The sequence below is a fragment of the Choloepus didactylus genome, chromosome 18, assembly GCF_015220235.1.
Source record: "Choloepus didactylus isolate mChoDid1 chromosome 18, mChoDid1.pri, whole genome shotgun sequence".
Classification (NCBI taxonomy): domain Eukaryota; kingdom Metazoa; phylum Chordata; class Mammalia; order Pilosa; family Megalonychidae; genus Choloepus; species Choloepus didactylus.
The window spans coordinates 45908829-45936384 of record NC_051324.1 but is presented as its reverse complement, the minus strand read 5'-3'; the positions used below and the strand labels follow the sequence as shown (position 1 = coordinate 45936384).

General features: G+C 38.1%; 1 protein-coding gene across 4 annotated transcripts; it reads left to right on the top strand.

Annotated features, from left to right (window-relative positions):
- On the top strand, nucleotides 1-26854 carry KAT7 (lysine acetyltransferase 7). Of its 4 annotated transcripts, none has more exons than XM_037809027.1 (15): nucleotides 1-183; nucleotides 2907-3002; nucleotides 5065-5241; nucleotides 6580-6819; nucleotides 10344-10426; nucleotides 12891-12980; nucleotides 14465-14563; nucleotides 17157-17267; nucleotides 18721-18912; nucleotides 21278-21367; nucleotides 21604-21744; nucleotides 22696-22789; nucleotides 23954-24100; nucleotides 24475-24581; nucleotides 25236-26854. In XM_037809027.1, the coding sequence occupies exons 4-15, from the start codon at nucleotides 6708-6710 to the stop codon at nucleotides 25335-25337; spliced, it is 1368 nt and encodes a 455-aa protein (XP_037664955.1). In that variant the 5' UTR covers nucleotides 1-183; nucleotides 2907-3002; nucleotides 5065-5241; nucleotides 6580-6707; the 3' UTR covers nucleotides 25338-26854. The 4 variants fall into 4 exon arrangements, with proteins under 4 accessions (XP_037664955.1, XP_037664953.1, XP_037664954.1 ...); XM_037809024.1 differs by having other exon boundaries at nucleotides 2-183; nucleotides 2855-3002; XM_037809025.1 differs by lacking the exon at nucleotides 12891-12980 and having other exon boundaries at nucleotides 2855-3002.
- Nucleotides 26855-27556: the final 702 nt, after the last annotated feature.

The window sequence follows — 27556 nt, the reverse complement described above, 5'->3', positions numbered from 1 at the left end:
GCGGCGCCTGCGCAGAAGACTCTCGACGCTGTGAGGCAGGAGGCACTTGGGATCGTCCGCAGGATTGGGACTGCTACAGAGGCCGCCACGGAGCCCGCCGGAGCTACCGTTCCTACTGCTGCTGCCGCCGCTGCCCGAGTCGGAACCGTCGGGCCGCAGCCGCCGGCAATGCCGCGAAGGAAGGTGAGAAAAACGGGAGAGGAGGGATGGCGGGTTTCTAAGGACAGTCGATTGAGCAACGTGAGGCAGCTGGCCACGCCTCATAGTTGTTGGGGACCAACTTCCCGCTCCCCGAACCTAGCTCAGCAGCTCTCTCTTCCGTCCATACCCAACAGAAAAAATGTGGGCCCGACCCTGGCCTCGGCCTATGCTTGCTGCTATTCCCGCCCTCTGCTTGGCTGGATCGGAGGCGTTCTTATCGTTAATTGGTCGTTGAAACGTCGAGAAGCATATTGATTGGCTGGTGACACCGCCCATTTGGGTCTAACGGTCACCTCCCCTCGTGTGGGGGCGGTATCTGGGCCCGGCCCCACCACGCTCTAACTGGCTGTAGAGAACGATCCCTCTTCTCTTGATTGGCTGCGCTTGGCAGTCTGTCCCTTGGGGGCGCGGTTTAGCAGGACTTCATTGGGTGACATGAATCCCTTCCTTTCCGGGTGGTGATGCTGATAGGTGCAGAGGCGGGTTTTTGAGGCCTCCTTCCTTTCCAGGTGGGGGGGGGACACAACAAAGCAGAGGACTCGGTCCTATGGAACCAGCGTCCGCTCTCACGGGATCCACTCAGGCCTGTTGCGTCTAAGCCTTAGTTTTTTCTTATTTGTTTTGCTCAGCAGCGCCTAGAATGTTCAGTTTGTAAAATCCAAAACTTTGGATTGATCCCTAGAATCAAAAGGGACTTGCAGGATCACCTAGGAACCACCCCGCCTCCCTTCTTTTTACAACTGAGCAAACTGTGGCCTACTGGTGTGCCCACAGCCACTCTTAATTGAGTGCAATGGCAGAGCCAGGACTACACAACAAATCTAATTCAGTTCAAGAGAGGCTTATTGACTGCTTGTTATTGGCTGGCTTGCTGGGGGTTTGAAAATTACTGAGACATGATCCCTGGTTTAAGGGACTCATAGTCTGATGGGGAAAACAGACATAAATAACTTTAGAAGGATCTATACATTCTCTAAGTGGAGAAATATACAGTGTGTTATGTGAGGGCAGTGGGGAGCAGTTAAATCTGCTTTGGAGTAAGATGGGGAATAAATTGTGAAAGCCAGGGAAAAGCTGGGAAGGAATGGTTAGAGGTGATCAGAGATTGAAATATCTGGATAATTGGACTAGATGACCTTTAAGACCCCCTCCATGCATTCTGTGACTCTCCTCTCTGGCCTCCATTTCTGTGCAGATTACTTTTGAGATATTTGGAAAGCTGGGTGGTATTTTTGCTCATTTCCCCAGAAATCTTTCTTTTCACAGAGACTTTCAAATTAATATATATATATTAATGTCTCCTAAAATGATCTAAGTTGGTAGATGGTATTTATGTTAAGGCTCACCAAATACAGGAGGTGTGTTGGTGCTTTGGAACAGGTCCACAGCCCCCCGTCTGCAATTCCCAGATACAAATAGTTCTGGAAAATGTAAGTTTTTTAGCAACTTATTTGGTGGCAAAATCTGTCTTAACTTGTCCAGTGACTATTTATGTTTTTTATATGTCTCATTTAGAATTACTGTTTATACATTTTGCTGCAGAAATATTAATGTGTTTGATTATGGGGTATTATTTTTAGGATATATGTAAAGTATTCCCTTTCCAACATCTAAAAAATTATGAATTCCAAACCCAGTTGGACCCAAGCATTTTTAATAAAGGATTGGGGACTTGTAGTTTGAAGCTTTATATTCTTAGTAAATATTCTTCCTTTTTTTATTTAATAAAGGATAAAGTGTTAATGCTCAGTTGATAAAGTGATCTTTATGGCTAATCACTCCTGAGGAGACTAACGATTGACAAATAATTTTTAATTGAAAAGATGATTTAAAAATCAGTTTTTTAATACCTCCCAAGGTTTTGTGTGCAAGCTGCCTTTTTCAGCACTTTTGGGGAAACCCTCAAGGGGAGCTCACATAAGAAAGAATTCCTTTCTTTTTCTCCTTCTACTTAAGTTCTCTTGGTATCAGAATTGAGGACCATGATATTTTGAATTACATATGGTTTCTAAACATGTGATAGCTGTTCATGGAGACTTAGAACAAAAGATACCCTAAAGTCAAATGGGGCCAGCACCAAAATTTTTCTCACTGTCTTGGACTTTGCAGGTGCATGGTTATATTAGCCAGCCATTTTTTTTTTTTTTTTTTGGCTTTTATAAAAGGGGGTTTATTTGGCTACACAGTTACAGTCTTAAGGCCATAAAGTGTCCAAGGTAACTAACTCATCAACAATCGGATACCTTCACTGGAGGATGGCCAATGCCGTCCAGAAAACCTCTGTTAGCTGGGTAGGCACGTGGCTGGTGTCTGCTTGCTCCCAGGTTGCATTTAAAATTAGCCAGCCATTTTTGAATTGGGTACATTTATTTCCAGTTTGTGGTGCTGATCTTCAGATGGACTTGTTAGAGTATTAGTGATAATACAATAAGAGTTAATTCTCTTTCTTTATTTAACAAAGGTACATTATTTGTAGGTTATTTGTTTAAATGTTCTTAATAAAAGGATAGTTGGCTCTGGGCTGGGAAAGAGGCTGTTTGTGGAATCCTTTCTGAGTTGGAACTTGTGTTTTCAGCATCATGGTTTGTATTATATCCAGTATTAACACAGTGTAAATGCTTCTGTGCTAATGTCTGGATTTATGGTGTTACAGAGGAATGCAGGCAGTAGTTCAGATGGAACCGAAGATTCCGATTTTTCTACAGATCTCGAGCACACAGACAGTTCAGAGAGTGATGGCACCTCCCGACGATCTGCTAGAGTTACCCGCTCCTCAGCCAGGCTGAGCCAGAGTTCTCAAGGTAAAAGTCTTTGTTTTTCCTGACCACTCACAGCTGACTGACTGATCAACATGGTATTGTGCTATTAATGTGGAAACTGGTCCCTTGTCTTGGTATAGGTGACAAAATGTGGTGAAATGCAGAATGAATAACTGCAAGTCTTTAAAAGTGGTTCTATTGGGGGTGCTGTCCAATTTGTAGACCCAAAGGAGTTATGTCTAATATAATGTGACATGTTAGAGTGTGCCATCATCTATGTCTTGAGTCATTTAAATTTTTTAGACTACAATTTTCCCACCAGTAAAATGGAAATATTACCTCCTCACTTTCTGTTAGAATAGATTAGGTTTAGGGACTTGACACAATCACAATGCCTTGAATCTGTTACTGGAAGAACCCAATACTTCTAAAACCATATTTACTTCTGAAATGTAGTCAGGTACACCCTTAATAGATACAAATGTTGTACCCAAATATCAGTGTGAATACCCAGAATTTTCTTTGGGTGTGAAGAATCTAGACTCACTGAGTTGGATGGAAGTTTAGGGTCTTTAGTGCAAGTAGCCATCTAGGCTTGGATTGGAAGGCACCCCTGACCCCTCCTGCCTCTGCTCTGGTATTCCCTGGGGAGGAGAGAAGGTTGAAATAAATGCACAAAGCTGATGATCATAGGTGATACATAATTAAGAAAAGATTCTAATATGCTTTGAGTGCTGATTTGGTCACTGCTATATGAGTGTGTTGCAAAACCAAGAGAAAAACATAAGTTTTTCAAGCAAGAAAGTGGGAATATTCTCTCAACAACATTCCTAACTTTTTATTTTTAAGAGTTTAACTAAAGTATAGCTTTTGTCTACAATGGGGATATTGATAAATGTCTACCAAAATTCAAATACTATGCTATGTACTGGAATGCAGTGTTGGAAAAGTTATAGTTCCTGCCCTCAAGGTGGGGTAACCAACAAAAGCAGGTCTCCTGGAATGGGATCTTAAAGGATCAAGTAGGAAATGATGGGGAAATGGTGTTCTAGGCAGAGGGAACAGCATATGCAAAGAAAGAGGCATAGTGTTCTTAGAAAATGTTATTGGTCATGACCTGAACACCTGAAAGTTGTAAATACTAGAAACAGCTAGAAAATGTGAGGGGTCTGGGTCTCTTTCTGGTTATTATACTCCATGCCCAGGTAGTTGCTTGACTCCTGGGGGTTCCATTCACAATGTATTTTGTGTAAGGTGGCCCTCTCTAAAGCAAAATGTAGACTACATCGTGACTCAAACCCCCTGGGGGTGTGCAAACTGACAGCCTTGCTGTGTGCTAACATTTTTCATCTCAAAGTTTGAGAGTTTCAGTTTTCGTCTCTGGATTATCTACAAGATTTATGTATTAGGAGTTTTTGTTGGTTTAAAATATGGCTTGATTTTTGCTTTGAATTTCTTTTATTTCATGATTGGGTTGGAGATGTAAAGGCTGCTGAGTGCCTCAGAATAGTTTTTGCCATCTATAAGTATTTAAAAAACATATTTTTTCCTTTTATAAATCTATTATGATTTGCTTAAGAGTATGAGATTGGGTAATCAGGAAGAAAAAAATGGATCATAAAGCAAGGAAATATTTGTATATTGTTATACTTTAGTAGTAGAACAGCTGTTTTATGATCGTTTAGAGTTAAGGAAAGAAAGGAAGGATACAGCTAATACTTAAATAAGGCACCTTCTGTGTCCCAGGAATCATGTTAAGTACTTTACATCCATTATCTCATTTATTCCTTACAACAACCTTATGAGGAATGTGCTACTATTACTTTCCCTATTTTACAGATCAGGAAACATGCTTGGAGAGATGAATTAGTTAGTATGGTATAGTGACATTGAACCAAATTTAGTCTCGAGTACAAACCTAAAATACTAATGCTTCACTATAGTGCATCTCTGTACCTGAGCTAGGCTGTTTTGCTTATATTTTTATAGATGTTTTAAGTGTTGGATTTTTTAAAATATGAAGAGGAGGAGGAATCTGTGAAATAAAACAGATTTCCTTCCTTTTTTCTTTAATTATTTTATTATCTTTTAAAATTGGGATCAGATTCCAGCCCTGTTCGAAATTTGCAGTCTTTTGGCACTGAAGAACCTGCTTATTCTACCAGAAGAGTGACCCGCAGTCAGCAGCAGCCTACCCCAGTGACTCCAAAAAAATACCCTCTACGGCAGACTCGTTCCTCTGGCTCGGAAACCGAGCAAGTGGTTGATTTTTCAGATAGAGGTGAGTGGGTATGGTATGATTTGGACCCATTTTAGAGCTTCTGCTCAGTTTTCTTTTAAGGACTTGGGGCAACTGCAGATAGGTGCCTAATACTGACAGAGGTTTAAATTCAGCTAGGTGGATGCTGTTTGCCTGATTCCTTTCTTATGTTTTGCTGAGGACAGTTTGGTAGTAGGGTATGCTGGAGAGCCACAAACCTAGATTAGAAAGAAAGATCTGGAACCTTCTCAACCACATATGAAGAAGGTGTGATTGGGTTTTCTTATATAGCCATGCTTGTTGATCCATTTATCTCTGAATTTCTGAATAGGGTTGACCAGTAATGAGAAATGTAAAGCAGAGCAGAGGTTGCAGACTGGTGAGCTACTTCTAGCCTACCAACATGGTTGGTTGGTTGGTTTGTTAGATTATGTGTGCTGTGCAGTGTTTAAATTTGCCAGCCTTTGAAAAGAAGGAGATTTCATATAAAAGCCTAGATTTCTAGTTTCTTTTAAAAAAATGGAAAGATCTGGGAACATTGGGTGATCATTACCTCACATTGTTGGCTGGAGCTGAGTAGTAGTTGTCCCTGTTTGATGGAGAGTGAGCTGAAGGTTTGCCACAGTCCCTGTCTGGTCTGCTTCACTCCTGTGTGTTACTCACCCAGCCCCTGTAGGCATTTGGTTTGTAACCCTTGACTTAAATTCTGGAATTTCGGGTTGGCTTGTTAGATTACCAGTGAGCTAACTCAGAGTCCACATTCTATTCACACTCTCCCACCAAGCCTCAGTGTCTTCCGGAAAAACAACCATTTTCATTTATCTTCCATCCTATGCATCTCCTAGTAGGAGAGTAGCATGATAATTTTTTTAAAATTTATTTTCATCCAGTCTTTTTTCCTAAATTTTTTTTTTAAGTTGAGCAGTTGTAGATGTTACAGAAAAATCAAGCAAAAAGTACAGAGTTCCCATATTTCTTCCCACCCCCAACCCGTTTGTTATTATTAACATTTTGCATTAGCATAGTATCTTTGTTATAATTAATGAGACAGTATTTTTACAATTGTGTTATAATTTTCATCCATTGATCACTTATGATTGGGGGCTTAGGAGGAACATAGATAAGTGAAATGTATTAGATAAACCCCAGATTTTATTTTAGTCCGAATTTTAGGTTGCATAAAAAGGATGGTGTGTTGATTTCACTTTTCATTTTCCACTTAGCCTTATAGCATGTAAGTAGCTAAAAGTTAGTAGTTAAATCATAGAAACTAGGATCTGAGAAATCCATGAACTTCTGAATAATAAGCCTAAATGACTGAACCCCATTCACAAGTTCTTCCAATTGCATTTGCTTTAGAAACTAAAAATACAGCTGATCACGATGAGTCTCCACCTCGAACTCCAACTGGAAATGCACCTTCTTCTGAGTCTGATATAGACATCTCCAGTCCCAATGTGTCTCATGATGAGAGCATTGCCAAGGACATGTCCCTGAAGGACTCAGGCAGCGATCTCTCTCATCGCCCAAAACGCCGTCGCTTCCATGAAAGCTACAATTTCAATATGAAGTGTCCAACACCAGGCTGTAACTCTTTAGGTTAGTGTGCCCCGGCTTCTTGTCACCCTGTGTTATGTGGTTCTCTCCAGAAATGTTCTGTGTTCTGTTGTGATCCAGCTTCTTAGGCATGTCAGTGGTCATGTGCCATAGTAACAGTGAGTTGCCCACTTGAATAAAAGCATTTCTGCTTCCTGGCGTACTGTCCATAATAATAATTTTTTGCTGATCTGATTATAAGGAAATTACAGTGAACTATTCAGTTTAGTGAGAATTTTTCCTAGTGAAAAACACCCTCCTTTCCCCAGCAAAAACAAAATGGAAGAGCACTTAGCTTCAAATATCTCACTGTATGGTGAATAGTGCAAGCATAATGAGGGCTAGTGGAGCATAAGCTAGTGTAGAGTTGTGGTTATGTGATCCTAGCTATTAAAAGAAATGAGAAAAATAGATTTCTTATCAAGAAGCTGTGAAACCAATAGGGTACATGTGAGACCCTGGCCTTTTGTAACTTCATTAGTTTTGGTCGTGTGGCTTTGTGTACTGAGTAAGTATAAACAAGATTTAAGTATTTCTTCTCCAATGAGTGTCTCTTTGTTTACTTATAACTTTTTACCCTTTATTCCATTGCCTTAGGAATTCTTGTAATGGTGTTAACTTTATCTTTACTCCTTAGGAAAGCTTAGGGGGCAAATGCTGGGCTTAAAGTTTTTATCTAGGGTTGGAAGGCACTGATTGGTAGATAAGGGGCCTTTAACTCCTGCATCTTCATTAGACATTCAGCTTTTGAATGTGGCCATAAAGTTCAGAAAACAGCCTCCTTTGGAGGCCAACAGTACATTTTCCCTAGTAATTTATTTGGATCCTTTCCTACTCTTAGCAGCAGTTTCTTAGATAATTTCAACCCATCAAAATGGCTACATAGAGCAAAAATTTCTCTGAACTCCATAATCACCACTCAGATAGTTGTTTCAGGCCTAAATCAATTCATTTGGGATCTGGTTGCATTTTTGGGGGATAAGTAGTGAAAAACTAAGAATAGACAACATTCTGTAAGCACTAGTAGCAGAGATGGTTAATATACTTTAAGAAGGTGAGTTCTACTTGCCATACAGCTGGGAAAGGAACTTTCCTTAATTTCTGCTAAAGACTATCCATGTATACCTAAATTGTTACTTTTACTTTACTTACTATGTTTAGTCATTCACCTGATACTTACTGAACTTTGCCATTTGCTACACGCTGTTAAATTCTGGGGATGCAGCTGTGAGCATGTCAAGAGTTCTAGCCCTCCTGGAGTGTTAAGTCCAACTGGGGAAGGAGAAACATAGATATATTAATGTATAACACATCAAATGGAGGTAAATGCTATGAAGGAAGATAAAGCAGGGAGAGCCAAGAGGTCAGGATGTTGCTATTATACATATATGGTGGTCAGGAAGGCCACTCTGATATGGTGATTTGAGCAGAGAACTCAAGGAAGTGAGAGAGTGAGCCATTTGACTATGGGTAGAGGGGTGGCAACTGCAGAGGCTCTAGAGCAGGAGAATGCTTAGCAAGTTTGAGAAACACTTGAAGGACCAAAGTTACCTAGGGCAGAGTAACTCCCGGGTGGAGATGAGGAGATGAGGACAGAGTGGGGGCCAGGTTAAGTATTATGTATGCCCAGGATTTACCTCCTTGATTAGGTATACCATAGAGTAAATGTAAGTCTTTTGCTTCAGAGGAAAGTTTACTTTGACTTTTGGTTTTAATGTATTGGCAAAGTCAGAAAAGTATGAACCTGAGCTTGCAAAATTGTTCTTGATCCTGTTTCAAAACAGTGTCATTTAAAAAAAAAATTTAGTATGAAAGTATTATATGTTCATGAAACATTAAAACCTATGAAAGACCTTGAAGTGCATAAGTAAAAGTTCTTCACTCAGCCCTGGAACCATGCCCTAAATACAAAACTACTATTGGTAGATTTTTATGAATGCTTCTAGAAAATCTATATACATATGTAAGCACACATGTATACATACATATATATCTCTTTTTTGTTAACGAAAGGAAAAATGTGTATACAATGGTTGTGTCGTAAATATTTCATTAGCAGAGTTCCATCATTTTAATGGATACTGAGAATTCCATTATATTGCTAGTTAATAAATAATTTAAATTGTCTGTATTGATTGACATTTACAGTGTTTCTCATTTTTAGCTCTTTTGAACAATAATGTAATGAATAGCCTTGTATGTATGTATTTTCTAGAAAATCTGTGGTATAAATTCATGGAAGTGGAATTACTAGGTCAATAGGTCATCTGTCAGTTTTTAAATTTTTGATATAGACACATTAGATCTGTTTTAATTTACATATTATAAAATGAGACATAAGACTTGAATAATTTACTCAAAAGTAGTGGCTGCAGAATATAAAAAAAAATGGCCCACTGTGGCAGTGGCACCATGTATTTTATACTTGGTGTTTGATCATCGAGGGTAGTTTTCTGTGTCCAAGATAAATTTTATGGCTCTCCAAAATTAACATTTTTAATGGTACAGTTCCAAAGAAATGGCAGCCTGCATGTCAAGATTAATTTTTTCCCCAATACTTGGACTGTTTTTGCCCTTTAAAGCTTATTTTATAAACCATGTTGTGTACTTTCTAAAACCCCAATGTCTGCTTTACCCCAAATTAAATATTCTTTTTCCATGAAAGATGGAGATTTTTGTGGACTTAAAAGTCATTTTAGCTAACTTGTCTTTTTATCTCATAAGCATTGATCCATCATCCCTTTCAGTCTTAGGTGTTTCATAAATCTCATGGTTGAAGAGATGTATAAAAAGGAAATACTTTATGTAAACCCCATAAAAGATGGAAAAATGAAGAGACACTTTTGGATAAAATGAGTTTCTGTATTATCATTACTTACATATTTTCTTCTTAAGAAAGTCTTGTGCTAACTGCCTGTTTAAAAGTTTGATTATGGAAGAAGCCTAAGTCACTTGTCTTCCCTCTGAAAAAAGTATATTTTATCTGGTTCAAAATTATCAAAATATGTTTACTCTTATAATAGAAAAGGCTATTTCCTTCTCCATTTTTCAGCAAATTTCTTTTGGCCACTGAAAGGAGTTAAATTCAGATTGGATCATATTGCATAGCAGAAAGAAAATTGCAACTATTTATACAAATGATTTGATTAATTTAGCATAGGAGAGTTAAATTCCATCCACCAAAAGAGTATGTTCCTGCTTGTGATTTTGTGCCTTTATTATAAATGTGCAGCTTTATGTTTTGGAATTTGAGAAAACATCATTCAAGCAGAAGGAACTGCAGTTTATATTGAACTTACACAAGTATGTTCCAAGATTGCCAGATTCATCCTATGGAAGAAAAGAATTTATAGTGTATCTAATTTGTGGCCCTAACAGCATTTACTTTTGGTGGATTCAGTCTGTGATCTGGCATATATTTGATTAAAATGATATAGCTGAAATCAGGTTTGTTGTACAGAAAAAGATCTCTTTCTAGGCTTAAATCCTCTTCTAGCTTGAGCTCAAGTTTTTTCCTTCTTTAAAAGGACACCTCACAGGAAAACATGAGAGACATTTCTCCATCTCAGGATGCCCGCTGTATCATAACCTCTCTGCCGATGAATGCAAGGTAATTGTATTCTTTTCATTTATTCACCGAATACTTACTGAGTGCTTACTGTGCCAGGCACTTTGCTAAACACTGGGGATATAATGGTGAACAAGATGGTCAAGGTCCTCAATCTTACATTCTAGTGGGGAAAACATGATAAAAAAATAATAGTGTTAAAGAAAAAAAAAAAAAGTTAAAGGAATTATAATACTTAATGAGTTATACATTGAAAGAAATTAACAAGAAGATTAATATTAACCTCTAGTGCATTGACTTGAAAGACTGCTAGGGACCTCTTCCACAAGGAATAATTTGTGATCTCAATATTTATGCATTGAGTTGAATGCCTTTCCTCTTTGTCTCACCGTTTCTGCTAAAATACTTGTCCCTTTTGTTACTCTCAGTCTTGACTACTCTTGGCTAATTCTTTTAATTTCTGAAAAATATAGCTCCTGAGTTACCTTTGGGTTTTGGGATAAAGTATTTAGGAGTAAAGGCTAGGAGCCTATCTTCATCTGTTATTATATGGGCTGCTGCCCCTACCAAGGATGGAACCAAATAACTAATTATGGGGAAGCGAGGGTTGAAATGTTATTAAATGGGTTGTCCAGGTGGTAGTTGGACAGGTTAGCCAAACTGATTAGATCAAAGTATTATTGTTTTTGTTGCTGCTGCTGCTGTTATTTTGCTAAGGAGGCCAGTTACCACAGGTTTATTCTTGTCTGTGCCAGTTTCATTCTGAGAAAAATTAGATTCCCTAGCTAACATTAATTCTCTCCAATTCAGGAATTTGTTCTCTTGTTTGAAAGTAGACCACAGGGGGAAACGATTTCTTATTGTGTTTTGGCTTACAGCAAAGTAGTATACTTTCAGTGCCAGTATGGATTTTAAGGCTGAGGACCCTTACTCTTGTTTTTCTTCACTCTGAATCTTTTGGATAGGTAAGGATGTATCTTCTACTCTGTGTGTAAGACTAAGGTAGGTCTTGAAATTTTCTGTTCATTTTGAGACCAAAAAAGGAAGAGCTCTTCCAACATCTGTACTGCTGTCTGACAAGGCATTAGGTACTTCTTTCTCTGAAGATAGTTAACACATCCCTGATTTTTTGAGTCATCCTCTGCCACTTGTCTTTAGATTAAAAATCTGATACATTGGGTGTTTTTACATAAATATCTTACTAAGGTATAACTTTTTAAATTGTTACCTTGTAGCAACATGAACATGTTACCATAAGCAATTTATTCTTTTAAAAAGAGAAATAAAAATTTCAGTTTGGGAAAAAATGCCAAAAGAGGGAAAATGTTTCTATCTTGATTTTCCCCCTTTCCCTCCTCCCTCCCTCCTTTACAAGGGGAACCAGGCTGAGCATGATCTGTCTTTACTAGTAGAACATGTGCTTAGAGGATCAAGAGAATTTCTGAAAGATGATGTATTTTTATTACATTTAGAATGTCGATGGAAAGATTAGACTAATTCCTCACATTTATTCAGAGCTTTAGAGTTTTTAAAGTACCTGCATTTCTTTGATTGTTCTGAGTTTCCCAGTAAACTGTTGATATCAGTGATATTACCATTTTTATCTAGTCATATATTTCTGTGGCTGCATGTGCCAAACATTGTTATAGATATCTTAATAAGATAAAAGCCTGCCTTCGAGGAACTTCCATCCTTGTATGGGAAGGCAAAGTAAACATAAATTAATCAGTAAATAAGGATTTCATAAAGTGATAGATGCTGTGAGAAACAGTAAAAGTAAAGGTATAGAGTGACTGTTTTGGGGAAGTGGTGTAGCACTGCTTTTGCTAGGGTTGTTAAGGCAGGCCTGAGAAGTTGGCATTTGATCTGGTACATGGATAATGGCTAACAGACAATTGTGTGAAGATCTAGAGGTAAAGAGCTATAAGTAGAAGGAATAGCATTCAGGTTTTTTACCTGATCAGCTGTTTAGATAGTGTTGCCATTTACTGATATGGGGAAGATTTGGGTGAAGTAGACTTGCCAGAGAATGTCAGTCTGTCTGTTTTGACCATGATTAGGTGGATATATGTCTTCACTTTCCAGATGATGAAATGGAAACTATTGGAGAGCTAATATGGTGTGTCTAAGATTACATTACTAGAATGACGTTTCTATATAGACTTGAACCCAAGTTTTCTAGCCTTTTCTTTGTACTTCTTTACTCTGTTCCTAATCCATTCTATAGTGGAAAGAGCCAGTCTAAGAGTTACCAGACTTGACTAAAATCTTAGCTTTACTACTGTTTAGTGGTAATCATTTCACTTCTTTGATTCTCAGGTAGTGGCTGAGAAAACATAAAATGTAAAGCTTGTCTTATCTGTTTCACAGAGAGATTGTGATAATAAATGTGAAAACCCTTTGAAAGTAAAAGTAGTACCTAAATCGAGGGATTATTGTTGTATTTGTACTTCTAATAACTAGTCTTAGAAGCAGGCAGATTTATTGACGTTGTTGACGGTTGCAGGTGAGAGCACAGAGCCGGGATAAGCAGATAGAAGAAAGGATGCTGTCCCACAGGCAAGATGACAACAACAGGCATGCAACCAGGCACCAGGTATGGGCCTTGTTAAAGCTCTGGCCGTTCACAGTTTGAGATCCATGTCTTGGATCTCCTTTGCCCCATAGTTGTCTTTAGGCATGTCCATGCCTATTTTTTCCTATGGTACATGTAAATAACAGATTTTCCAGCTGTAAACTCAGAATCATATTTGTTTTTCAAGTAGTAAATTTTCAGAAAACTCTTGTCGAGGAATGATGCTTTCTATAATGATAATAATAAAAAGATAGTCCTGATTATTTGAAAGTTTACACTTGGTGCTCCATTTCCTCATTTGTAACCTATTGTAGTTGGGCTTCAACCCCTTGCTGCTGGCACATTTCTAAGGTCACCAGTCACTTCTTTGCATTTGATAGTTGTTGACTATGTCATTTTTCTTCTACTTCGCTCTTCCTTTGGTTTCCAGGATGCGTCTTTGTCCTTCTCTTTCTCCTTCCTCTCTGAATATTCATACTGTGTTAGTTGCACTTATTTCCTTGTTCCTGCCTAAATTAAATGCTTTTGGTCTCTACTTTTGCTGTTTTTCCACCTAGAACTCTCTACCTGCACCAAAAAGAAGAGATTTTATTTATCGTTCAAGGCCTTGTGCAACTTTCAGCTGTTATAGGAATTCTTCTGAAGTCTACCACCATTAATGAATTTCTTCCTCATGTATTCCCATTGTAATTTACTCAAAATGTTAGTTTAGCCCTTGTCATATTATATTTTATATAGCTAATCCTATGGATGTCTTTTTGTGGTTAGATTAGGGTAGGGAGCAGAGGAAGCATCGTGTTGAGGGAGAAGTTTGGGCTTTGGAGCCTAACATCTGAATTTGAATACTGTGGTTCTGTTACTCTAGCCATGTGGTCTTGGGCAGGTCAGCAGACCTCTGTAAATTTTATATCCTTGTTAATAAAATGGGGTTACTAAAACCTACCTGGCAGGGTAGGTAGGGAATCAGCTAAATTATGTACATAAAGTACCTATCCCCAGTGCTTTGCAAGTAATAAGCATTCTGTAAGTGGTAGCTGCATTTTTCATTATATTGGGTTCTATTCTTATTCATTTTTTCCTATTTTTATTCATTTTTATATCACTACTGAAATGATCATTTTGTATCACTGCTGATCAGAATGCTTCCTAGAAAACAATAAGCATTCAGTGAATGATGAGTGAATTAAAATGGTCTTTATTTTATTCCTGTTGCTTTAGTGGTTCCTTCCATCCTTAGTTTATGTTGTTTGGGTTAATTGTTAAAATAAATTTGCCTTCCTGAACATATTAACTGGCAATAAGGGTAGTGGTCTGGGTAATGAGGGAACCCAATTTGGCATTTTAAAATTGCCTTAGTGTCTTCAGTATACTGGTGTTGACTGAAGTTTCCTCTTGGTTTGAGCGGCAATTTTTTTTTTTTTTTTTTTAACTTTCAGTTTGAAGCTTGCCTTCTAGGTAAACTAGTTTTCTAGGTAGCCTCTCAGTTCTCTCCTTTTTCCTTTTAGGTACCGACAGAGAGACAGCTACGATATAAGGAAAAGGTGGCTGAACTCAGGAAGAAAAGAAATTCTGGGCTGAGCAAAGAACAGAAAGAGAAATATATGGTGAGGAGAAGTTAAATATTTAATTAGCGTGAACTCTAGATATGTTCGATCACTTTGGATTTCTACACTTCTGCCTTTCAGGTTTGCCATTTAGTTTTCTCTAAAGGGGAAAGAATCTTCTCTGGCAATTAGAGTTTACTGTAATCACCCAAATGAGCTGTTGAGAGTGGAAATAGGAAGTCTTAGAAAAATAAAATATAATAAGAATTTAGATTTTTAAAGAAAAATTGGATTCTCTAGTTGTTTGTAAGCCTCACTGTAATATTGAAGGGTTAAATTCACTCATTAGAACAAATAGCATGAGAATGGAAATTTCTGCCTAAGGGAAAATTCAAGTCAAACAGTAGTCCACTTATTGTAATGGAAAAATATAATTCCTACATGACAAAAGACATTAATTAAATGATAATCTAGAGTAGATCTTTTTATGGTATTTTTACATTTTTTTCTGGTTATGAAGTAATGCATGTTTATGATAGAAAATAGAGAACAGTTAAGAAAAGTATATAGAGGAAAACATTACTCCAACAACCTAAAGGTAACTAAAGTTAGCATTTTGGCACATATCCTTCTAGCTTTTTATGTATACAAAAATACCTTATTTATATAATTAGGATCTTACTCTATGTTCAACTTTGAATTCTCTTTTCACTTAAACATCTGAAACTTTTTCCTCATTTCATTAAAAATTCTGACGCTTTTTGCATAAAATTTAAATTTTTAGGTAAAGATTTATTGTATTACAAATGTATTAATACACACTTACTATTGGAAATACCAAAATATAGTGAAGAAAAAATTCCAGTAAAAAACCACCCTCCAGATAGAAGTCACTGTTAACAATTTGTGTTCTCCCAGTTTTTATCTGATGTGCATTTTTAATTTTTATTTTTTTCACAGAATTGGAGATTTACTTGTTTTGTTATTACAATAGGTTAGATGTATGGTTTGTGAATACTTACTCAAAGCATGGCTTCACTAAGATGAAAATATGCCAGGTGGTACATTTCCTTTTTTCACTGTCGTCATCATCATCTGTCTTGAAAATGATAATCTTATGGATAAATGGAGACAGGCCAGTTTGAGACATTGGGATTGTGGGGTGAATTCGTAACTAAAAACCTACACCAAACTGTTCTGGGGTTGCCGTTGATGCTATTGTAAATGGAGGATTCTAGGAGCAGACTATAGAGAACCAGATTGTGTGCTTGACCCTATCCTGTTCAGTATTTTTATCTGCAAGCTTAGTAGAGATATAATAATACAATAATCATACCATTTATTAATATTTAGGTGCTAGGAGCTGTGGTTATGTTGTTTTAAGTGTGTTGTTTCCTGTAATCTTTGTAAAAACCCTATATGATGGATAGTGTTTTATTTATTTTGTAGATGGGAAAACTGAGGCTAAAAGAGGTAATTTGCCCCAAATCCTACAGTTAGAAAGAGTATCTTGAAGTAAAAGCCCCTGAAATTTTTCTGTCTTATTAACATCTGCTTTCCAGTGACATGAATTAGGTTATTTGGTAACCTTTCTGATAAAAACAATGAAAAATGCTAGATAGAATTTTGTGTTTGTTTGTTTGTTTGTTTGTTTTAACCTTGAAACTAGAAGGAATAGCTAATACTTACAACCTAAATCTTAGATGAAAATATCCAAATTTAAAAAGATATACATTAGATGGGCTCAAATTAACCTGAAGAAATTTTAATAGGGATAAAGATACTGGTGATTGGTTCTTTCTTATGCTAATATATGTGTGAAATTTATAATGTTGTTTTTGGGATGAGCCATCCACTCCACTTAACAACCATTGTCTTTCATTCTCTGGGTGGGAGGTGGAGTCTAGAACAGAGTGGGAAGGGCTAGAAACAAAGGTTTAAAAGGGAATTTTCCTTTGTGGAATTTCTTTCCTGGAAAAGGATACTTGGAGTGGTTGCCATGGTAAGACTTGAAACTTATTTAAAACTGGATTATTTTTATACTTCTGATTTTTCCTTCTTGTTTAAATTTAGTAAAGCATTTTTTAGAGTCTAACCCCCTTTTCCTGTGCACATGGACTGGAGTTTTGAAGTGAAAGTAGTACGTTAGTCCAGCTGCCTCTCCCTATCTGGAGATTTTCCTTCCAGTCTAAAATCTTAGACTCTAAGGCTTAAGAAGTACTGTATTTTTTTTTATTTTTTTATTTTTTTTTAAATCAGGGAGTATTCACCAAGATTTCTTGTAGACTTCAGGATTCTAAGAATTTGGACCACCTCTGGGTTTGTTAAATTTTATTTTTACTGTCATACACATTTTCAGATGAAGAAATGAAGGCATAGAGTTCTGATCCTTGAGATAGAAGAAAATAACTCCATTTAGAAGGTGTAGGAGCACTTCTACTCCAGATTCACTAGGGTAGGTAGTGAGCATCTCTGGCATTATAAATAGTATGTCTTGTGCTGAATCCCTAGCACCTAGTATAATGCCTGGCATATAGTAGGAACTAAATAGATAGTTTATGGGTGTGCTCAGCCCTTTGTTTGGCGTGGATTGAAATGAAATAAGGTGAAATTCTTAGCAGCAAAGAGTATCTCACTCTGGTTATTTTCCTAGGAACACAGACAGACGTATGGGAACACTCGGGAACCTCTCTTGGAAAACCTGACTAGCGAGTATGACTTGGATCTTTTCCGAAGAGCACAAGCCCGGGCTTCAGAGGATTTGGTAGGTATTAAAACCTCCAAGCCAAGGACCACTTGTGAAAGGTACTTAGAACTGCCAAGAAAAATCATTAGGAGTCAATTTGATGGGAATTAAATGTACCTTGCTGCTTTCTCCTCCCCTCAGCTGTCCTTTTCAAGACTATCCTTCCCTTTCATATTTAAAGCTTATCACCCCTCCTCCCTTCCCTTATCCCTTAACGATTTTCCCTCTCTTTCACTCCACCTCCTTGGAAGGAGCTGTTTGGTTTGAAGTGGTAAAGCTGGATAAAACAGTAAGGTTTGTCTTAGTTGAGTAATTTGCAGTTTTGAGAACCTCCAGACTGGGAGATATCTTCATTTCCCTTCTTAACCCAAACAGGAACTCTTGAGGAGGTTCCTCACAGCCCAGCAATACATTTACATAAAAGAAAAATAACAGTGAAGGACAATAATGGAAAAGGTTGTTGAAAGATGTTACAGATTTCATTCTTGACACAGCAAAATTTAATGTGTTAAGATGGTTTTCTCTTCTGATTCTTATTTACGATTAATTTCACTTTGTTTTTGATACCTTAAGCAGACTTTTTAACAACTTTAAGAAAATTCTGGTGATTGAGTTTACCTCTGACTTAACAGATTAAATATGTTCAGGGAAACTTAATTTGTGAAGTGAAATTCATCTTTTTTGTTTTATTATAAGAAATACTTCATTTTAAAAAATCCCCTGGTAGACTTGTTTTCACCAAGTCTGCAGGAGGATTCAGCAACCATTCGCTATCTAGGCCATGATTAGCTGCTGCTTTTGGTTTTCTTGATCCTCGTCTGGAACCAGAACGTTTCCAAGGCTAGCATTTCACAACTCTCTACCTGGTTATTCTTAATTATTTCTGTAGCCAGTTCATAGCCACTGAGTGGAGATATCCAAAAATATTTTCTACTTTCTAGACTGTAGATTCCAGAATTATATTATTATCCGCATTTCAAAAATTTATTTTAAAGACCCAAGTGGGAGAGTTAACCGCTGTGAATATGTCCTACAGATCCACACAGCTTTTTATGAAAAAAGATCAGCAGATAAGCAAGGCATGTTCCAGATAGTCTTTTCTGTTATTTAGACTGTTTTATAAGGATGGGAATGTTTGTGTATGTGTTTGATTCAGACTGATAAAAATGAAGTTCTTATCAAGGACTACTTTTGATGTTAGAGATGACACCCAGTGTTAGGGAGTAGAGAGGCCACTCGTTTGCTCTGGGCAATGTAGATACAGTACTATGTTTTCTGTAAGCCTGTGTGATTATTCACATCCATGTAGCTCTCTTTAGTGCAGGTTTCTTGGGGGTAGAAGCCAAATCTGTTTGATGTTTTCATAGCCTAGCACAATGGCTCACCCAATCAAGAGCTAAAAACAAGTTTTTAAAAACAAAGATGTTAAATTCTAATCCTGCTTTGAATTCTGATTTCTTCTTGGCAATAGGAGAAATTAAGGCTACAAGGCCAAATCACAGAGGGAAGCAACATGATTAAAACAATTGCCTTTGGCCGTTATGAGCTTGACACTTGGTACCATTCTCCCTATCCTGAAGAATATGCACGGCTGGGACGTCTCTACATGTGTGAATTCTGTCTAAAATATATGAAGAGCCAAACGATTCTCCGCCGACACATGGTAAGCTGCCTGGGCTCCTCTGCCATGACTCGGATGATGATAAATATAGGCTCTCTAGAATTTGCCCAAAAGATGAATCTATCCAGGCAACTCAGTGGTCCACAGGAATGGGAGGAACAATGCACAGAGCAGTGAGAGCCACATTTCAGAGCAGGTTTATACAGCCTGTTGCACGGCTGATACTGGGGACCCTTACCCACATCGTTGTCTGTATCTCCGTCTTTTTTCTGCTCTTAACTCTTCATCTCTTCCTTGGAAGATGAATTATCTTTGCCTACAGGATTTATGTCTCCCAAACAAGATGAAAATAGACTTCATGAAACAGGGCAGGGACAACGTTGTGCTTCACCTTTGTGTCCCTACCAGCTAGCATGGGCAATAGAATAAATGTGTGTTGAATGAATTCTTATTTAAGGGACATCAACCTGTGACAAATTATAAAATTAACAAAATGAGTCCTTTGGTGCCTTCCGCCTCAGTAGTGAGCATTCTCCCCCTCAAGTGGTTTAGTGCTTTCTAGTTGCTGAACAATCTTCTTCCTATTTAAAAGGAATAAAGATTTGAATCTGATTTTGTGGTTAACAGATGTTTTTACTAGTTTTGTAGCCTTAAGTCAATTTTCTTTCCCTAATTGTGGAAAGAAAAGGTTTGTCTTAAAGGGAATTTCTGCCATGGAGAAGAGATGGAGACAGTAAGGGGGCGGAGATTAGTCTTTCAGACAGGGGAAGCTTTCTTTTTCCTGAAGTCACAACATAATTTTTGCTGTAAAGTATTTTACAGTGTCTCTTTTCTCTTCCTCTCCCATCTTTATTTCCCAGGAGTTCCATATATTAAGTATTTACAACCCAGACTTCCTATGATTCCTGTCATTATACTCTTCTCCCCAGTTTGGTGATATTGTTTTTTGTGTGTGTTCCCAACTCCATGGTCTAGCTTTGTGGCCCAGAACTGCTATTATGATTAAACTCTCCAGACTGTAGCATGCTTGACTTGAGGTGAGAATCAAATATTGGAGGGGAGATGACAGGCAGGAACTGGCAAGAGACAGTAGAGCACAGGGGATGATGGTATCAGAAAGTAGTGAGCACAGGCATGGATTGTAGACCGTGAAGATAAACTAAAGATAAGGTTTTGTTTTGTGAAAGTAAGACCATTTTTTACTCGTGTGAACTGCTTACCATTTATGCCTTTTTCTTCCTCTTGTGATACTAACCAATGAGATAGTCAAAAAGGGCAAGAAGTAGTGGTGGGAGGAAAAAGAACAAGGTCTAAATGATTTGAAGACCAAATAGACATTCTGAATATTTGAAGATCTGTATTTATGCAAGTCAAAAAAATGAAATTTCAGGAAATAACCAATCTGTTTTAATCCATGTCTCTTCTGATTCCTGTTGCTTGTATAATCATTGAAATGGGATTTCTTTGGCTTGGTTTCTGTTTCTAAACAAATAATTGTTGCCTTGCTTTGGTTATTTGTTGGAAAAAGCCAGCATGAGTAAAGGGGTGGAGTGGGAACAATAGGTGGAGCTCTCGTAAACAATCCCAGTTAATAAATATTTGAATTTACACATACTAAATTAGGTCATGACTCTTGGGTTGATGAAAAGAGTTGTGATAAAATTAGTTTAATAGAAAATGCCCCGTATACATTTCAAGAATTCCCCTATTTGCAGCAATTGCTTAGTGATTGGCTGCATTAAAACTATTAGCATTTGAGAGTGAGGAAGGGGCTACCTTGTGTCCCTTGTGGCCAGGAGTACCCCCATGTCCCCCAGCTTCCAGCTGCTCACTCAGGCTGCCATGTCTTTTAGCCACAGAAGGACTTGCTCCTATTTGTATGACAGAATACTTCAGGGTGAGAATGGGGAAGCACAGTTTTTATCACTGTATATCTATTTTCTAATCTGAAAAAAGGGCCATACACAATGGTTAGGTAGTAATGAGAAGTTACTGGTAAAGATGAGAGTAAAGTACCTAGCAACTCCAAGCTGCTGGAAATAAGCTGCTTAAGAATTTCCTGCTTAAGAATTTTGCATGAGGTGTTTTATAATAAACAAGGGTATTTTTATTTATCTGGCTTTTATGTAGTGGATGATTTTAATCTCCTGGGCTGAAACAGTGCCAGAATATAATCCAGAAAACTTGTTCCAAACTGCTATAAAAATGCCATAAGTATATTGCAATAACTTTAGAAGCCTTTATTTGTTTTACTGGAAAATTTTCTGCTTTGCTTTGCTGCATGTTCTCAAGTGTGTTCGAATGTCCCTCAGCGCAGTTAACCAGTTTTGATCTGTGATTCCTTTTGCCTTTTGAGCAGCATTCTTGTCAGCAGGGTTTCCCTGATGTGACTTGCCTTCTCTTGCAGGCTAAGTGTGTGTGGAAACACCCACCGGGTGATGAGATTTATCGCAAAGGTTCAATCTCTGTGTTTGAAGTAGATGGCAAGAAGAACAAGGTAAAGAGTGATGACTTAAGAAAGTGGGGTGGTAATACCGTTCATTCACAGGTTTCAGGAGTACGTTTTGTCTGTCATACCTTGTAAGGAAGATAGAACTTTTCTGTTGGCCAAAATACACAAACACAAATTTCTGTTTCATGAACAATAATGGCATGATCTTTACTTTTAGGCCTTTATCTGATAAGCTTAGGAATCACTGGCCCACACATGTCCTCTGTTTTCTCTGCTTCCAGATCTACTGCCAAAACCTGTGCCTCTTGGCCAAGCTTTTTCTGGACCACAAGACTTTATATTATGATGTGGAACCCTTCCTGTTCTATGTTATGACAGAGGCGGACAACACTGGCTGTCATCTGATTGGATATTTTTCCAAGGTCAGCAGGATCTGGAGATTAAGAATCTGATGGCCAGAGCAGGGTGATTGATGTTGGCATATGTGAGCTGATAAGTCACTGACAGGAAGAGGTGGTACCTTGGGCAATCATGACATCCCTTCCCTTTAAAAAAAAAGAAAAGTAAACTTACATATCAAAGATTTTTTAATGAAAAACCTGCATAGCTGTATTGAAAACTTCTGGCTTGTTCATTTCTGGACTTGTAGACTAGGACAGTTTTATCAATATAATTCACATGCCATAGAAGTCACCCATTTAAAGTGGTTTTTAGGATGTTCACAGAGTTGTGCAACTATCATCACAATTTAAGAATGTGTTCATCACTGGGGAAAGAAAACCCCTTGCCTGTTAGCAATTACTATTTCCACCAACTCCTCCCAGCGCTAGACAACTATTAATCTACTTTCTGACTAATACCTATTCTGGATATTTCTGTAAATGGAGTCATAAAATAGGTGATCTTTTGTGATTTTGATTTTTAAAATTTATTGTGATGCAATTTAAATATTTATATATATATAACACAAGATTTCCAATTTTATGACTATTTTTTGATTCCCTTCCAGAATGGCGGAAGCTTTCTTTCCATCCTCTATCAGGTTCCTTCCCTTCTTCATCAGACAATCTCCTTTTGAAGAACCGTTTTCACGAGGGCTACTGTAGCCTGACTGAGCAGTCTTAACCTTTTTGCCCTCCTCCATGATTGTAAAGAACCTGGAAGTGGCCATTTTAAAGATGAGCCTGGAGGTCTCAGATTGGGAAATCCTGGGATTAATGGCTTTAGCCATCATAAAGCCATGAGCTTTATAGCTTCTTTCTGGTCTGGTTAGCCAGATATTTTGCAGGCAGTCTTGTTTTATATCTGTGACAGTGCTCACACCTTTGATTCCAAACGCTTATGACCTGTTCATCTGTTTTCTTTTGATTTAGGAAAAGAATTCATTCCTCAACTACAATGTGTCCTGTATCCTTACCATGCCTCAGTACATGAGACAAGGCTATGGCAAGATGCTCATTGATTTCAGTAAGTGAAACCACTAAGTCATAAGCTCCACAAGGCAGGCACCAATGTAAATATTGTTTGTCTTACTACCTTTTTGTCTTACAGAGATGGTATGGTCTGTATGATGTCTGGCATGTAGTAGAAGTACACTGATAATTTATTAAGTGAATGAATAAGTGGGGAAAACCCAAACATTTCAGTCTTCCCAAAACACATTGAACTCACTGAATATAGGACATTGGTTTGGTACCTGCTTGGTAGGCAATATAGAGGATGGTAGAGTAAACTCTTTAGGATTATCACAGTTTTATGCATACATGCATAAGATTTAAAATCTGTTTCTGGGTGTCAGGGATGTCATTTTGTAAGGAATTCTTAAAATTAGCCTTCCAAGTCTTCTTTCATTTTTAAGCCACTTGAGAAGCGATGACATAATAATCTACTGGGATGGGAGTAAGGGGACAAGGATGTATATCTTTGAATAGTTAATGCCTTTCAAAAACTGATTTCATGGGAAGTTTCTCAAACATGCAAATGTATTGAGATATATTCACAAATCATTTGAAGTATACAGTCATTGGCGTATATCACTTTTAATCTAAGACTTCCCCTGTCATCTCTCCTTTATTTCCTTGCTGTTTATTTGTTGAAGAAGTTGGGTTAGTTGTCCTATAGTTTCCCCAGAGTGTGAATTGTGCTGACTGCATTCCCATAGTTTTGTTTAATATATTTTGTATAAGTTGATGTTAGATGTTAAAACTAGTGACTTGATCAGATTCAGGGCCTCTCCCACCCCCATAATACATATGTGATACTGACATAATCCATTCTGTAAGTTCAGAGATTTGAAAAATATAAAAAGCTATATAATGATAAGGTTGCCCATCTATCTTATTTCCAACACACACAGAGATAACCAGTTATTAAAGTTTCTAGTGAAGCTTTCCAGAGCTTTAAAATGCCTATTTTAAATAAATATATATTCTTTTCCTTTTGTTACACAAAGATAAAGGTGACATACTATACTTAACAGCCACACAGCAGTCCATTGAGTGAATGAACAGGAATTGATATTGCAAGGGAATTGTACTTTTTAAAACTTCTTTTTCCATGGTGGAACATTGTTCTTTGCCATTAGGATGAGATGCAGTGTTGCTGGAAAAAGTGTGTATCTGTTCCTGGCAGGTTATTTGCTTTCCAAAGTGGAAGAAAAAGTTGGCTCTCCAGAACGTCCACTCTCAGATCTGGGGCTCATAAGTTACCGCAGTTACTGGAAAGAAGTCCTTCTCCGTTACCTGCATAATTTTCAAGGCAAAGAGATTTCTATCAAAGGTTAGTTTTTTACTGTAAAAATCCAGGGTTCCTAACATAACTCTTATGAAAATCATGAAAAAGAAAAAAGTCCTTTTCTTCAAATGTGTTGGCACATGCAGGAGTTTCAAACTAGGTAAAATGGCTTTCTAAGTAGAAAATAATAATAATTTGGTTTGGTCTATTTTTTACCTTGATTTCTAAGGGGCCAAGAGTGGTTTTCTATTGTAATATCCCTTTTCTGTAGTTACTTGGAATAATCATATGGATGCTTTATAAATTCTTTCTGAGCATGTTAGGATTGAGTAGAGAAGGTGCTAGCCATTTTAAGGTAAAGGAGCCTTGGAAGAGTGGTCTGCACTTCGGCCAGGTTCTCAGTAGCCCTTCTTTTTCAGAAATTAGCCAGGAGACAGCTGTGAATCCTGTGGACATTGTCAGTACTCTGCAAGCCCTTCAAATGCTCAAGTATTGGAAAGGAAAGCACCTAGTTTTAAAGAGACAGGTAAGATTTTTATCAGTTGCTTGTTCATTGATGGATGTCCCTTGAGGCTTAGCAGAGCAAACTGGTGGTGATGGGGCTAAAGACCCAAAAGGTAGCCTTCCCTTTTAAAGGAGTATATACACCTTTTACTTGGTCACATTTCTTTAGCTGACAGTGATGTCTGTGTTGCCTCTGTTAAGCTTATCTCTTACCTTATCCTTATCAGAAGCTATAGGTAAGCTCTTGTCTCAAATTTGGGTGACACAAGTTAAGCAGCTCCAGTTAAGCAGCTTTATGCCGCACAGTACTTATATCATTTGATTTTCCTAGATTGGAAAAAAAATGCCCACTTGTAGAGGAGAATCTTCACAAACTCCAGGGCATGTGAGAGTGGTTTTAAACTTTAATAAATGCCATCCCAAATCAGTGTCCACTTTTAATTTTTTTTAGTTGATTCATATGTGTAATAAAGGAGAGTGAATATTGATTTTTCATTTCTCGCTAAGGGCATAGTAGGAAAAAATGGATTAGATAGGAAAGCATTTTGTGAATCAAGAATATTTAACACATTATTAAACCTTTGTGGGGGATCACTTCTGAACCAAGTTATTTTGGAATCCATATAAAAAGACATTTTATTTGAATGTGTGTAATTTTTCCCATTGTTCTCCCCAGGACCTGATTGATGAGTGGATAGCCAAAGAGGCCAAAAGGTCCAACTCCAATAAAACCATGGATCCAAGCTGTTTAAAATGGACCCCTCCCAAGGGCACTTAAAGTGACCTGTCACTCTGAGCCAGCGAACCCCAGCAGTAGGAATCCGTACCCTAGGGATCTGTCTGTCATTTCTGTTGCTCTTGTGATTGGCAAGTACAGTATCCTTTGGGAAGGCCATCCCCCTCAGGACTGTCCTGGCTCTGACCTTCATGTACACTGCAGACGCTGGTTCTGAGGAACTGTTGTTTCGGCCTCAGTGAGGTTGCCTGGATGGGATCTGTGTTAGATTTGTACGGATCTCTCATAGCACTGACCCAAGGAGTTCTGTTATGGTACTGTACCTGTCCAGTCACTGGTTCTCTCCTCCTGTTCTCTAGCCCCAAGAGGTCGTGTTGTGTCTTCTAAACTGTTTATAATAGTGCTTCTTGCCACCCGGTACCAGACTTCCAAACATGGTTGCCACCACCAGGGCCTTTCTAATTACTCCTTACACATGTATTTTGTGGAGGGGCAGGGAAGAGGTAGCACTTCTGAATGTCTCTATACTGGAAGGGGTCCATTCACTTTGTATTTCATCTGATTTTACATTTTTTTTCCTCCAATTTCATTGAATGACCTATTTTTGATCCGTTACCAGGCTGGCCAGAGCCATATACTTTTGAAGAGTTTCCCAGGGATTATGCTGAATGAGATGGAGAGAATTAAGAGGTGGTGATTCTGTATTTTGAATCTACCTGTGTCATGGGCAGTGTCTTGGTGGAAGGGAATCCTGGTAGTAAATATTTTCTTCTCTCTTTACTCCCTGCCCTTTTTTGCATTTCCAGATGCCAAGATAATTTCCAGTTCTCCTTTTTATGTCACATGTTAGCTGGTTAATTATATTGTAAAATCCTTTTCATCTGAACCAATCTGATAAAGTTCACCTATACTTCCACATAAGTTGCACTGTCCAAACGTCCTCAGAGAAGTAGAAAATGATTGGAAATCACTTCCATATCTCAGCCCATGATTCAGCAAGGCAGAATGGCTACCCCTGCCAAAGTTTGCTTCTCTTTTCAACAGTGCCTCGCCCTAGGACTAAAAAGTACTTCTGCCCCTCCAAGAACTCCACTTCCTTTTTGGGATTTGCCACCAACCCCCTAGTTGCTGGTCTCCTATTTTTGGTGTTCAAGTGAAAGAAGAGATGTTCCCTCTAATTTCTCTCTGGCCCGTTATAACCTGCTATCTTGGGGCAGCTTTTGATGTATGACGTGTCACCCTTCCCAACTTGGTCTCCTACAACACTGCTGTCTTCTTGTGGAGCCCTCACCACAATCCCAGACTCTGGTCATTTGTGCCTTTCTCTTGTCATCTCTGTACACTACTTATATTCACTGTGGGTTTGGGGGTTTGATTTTAAGCATGTTCAGTGGCAGCCCCCCTCCAGTTTCAGTGTCACTGTTAAATTTATCCAAAAGCAACTTCAGTAGGGGTTTTCTTGAGGGGTAAAGGCTTTTACAGAAGCTGAACCGTTCCCCACATGTGGTAGAATGTGCTCTTCTATATCTACTTTTCAATAAAGCATGTTCTCTGCTCAAGTCTGTTTCATCCAGGCACTTTTACATTTGAATGATGCAGCTGACCAGCTACTAATAGGCAATGCACTTAGAATTTTTTTCTCTAGCAGTAAACTGGCTTTGGGAGATGTGATTTGTGGCTATGGAAATTTTTTTCTCTATAATGCCAGCTAACTATAGAGGGGGTGCTTTCTCTTAACTCTCCTAGGTGGTGGGATAGATTAAATCTACCTTACTTTGGTTCCAGCTAATAGGTAAGCATAGGAATGGGTATTCAGTTATTACTCACTGTTTCATTAAGTTTATTTTCCCTTGATTTCAGGGGCAAAGGAAACAGCAGGAAGTTAGGATGGGTGTGAGGTAGGAACAGGTGCATCCTCATCTCTTAAGTTTATTTGTCATTGAGAACAGTGACTAATCATTGACTCTGTCCCAGCTTGGAATGATTATATTTCTGAGAGTAGCTGCATTTTTCCTCTAGCGTTTATCCAGTGAGGAAAAGGGAGGATAGGCCCTTAAATCTCTGGTAGAAAGGGAGAGGGTGGGAATTGTATTTGCTGGGATGGAGAGAAGCTTAAGGTTGCAAAAAGACCCTTTAATCTTAGAATGTTTGCCCAGACCTTCCTGTTCTAGATATTTGCCTCAAAGGGAAATTATGCTCTCCTTCACTTTTTAAAAGAATCATGGGAATGGAATGCTGAGAGGTAAAGGCCTCCACTGATT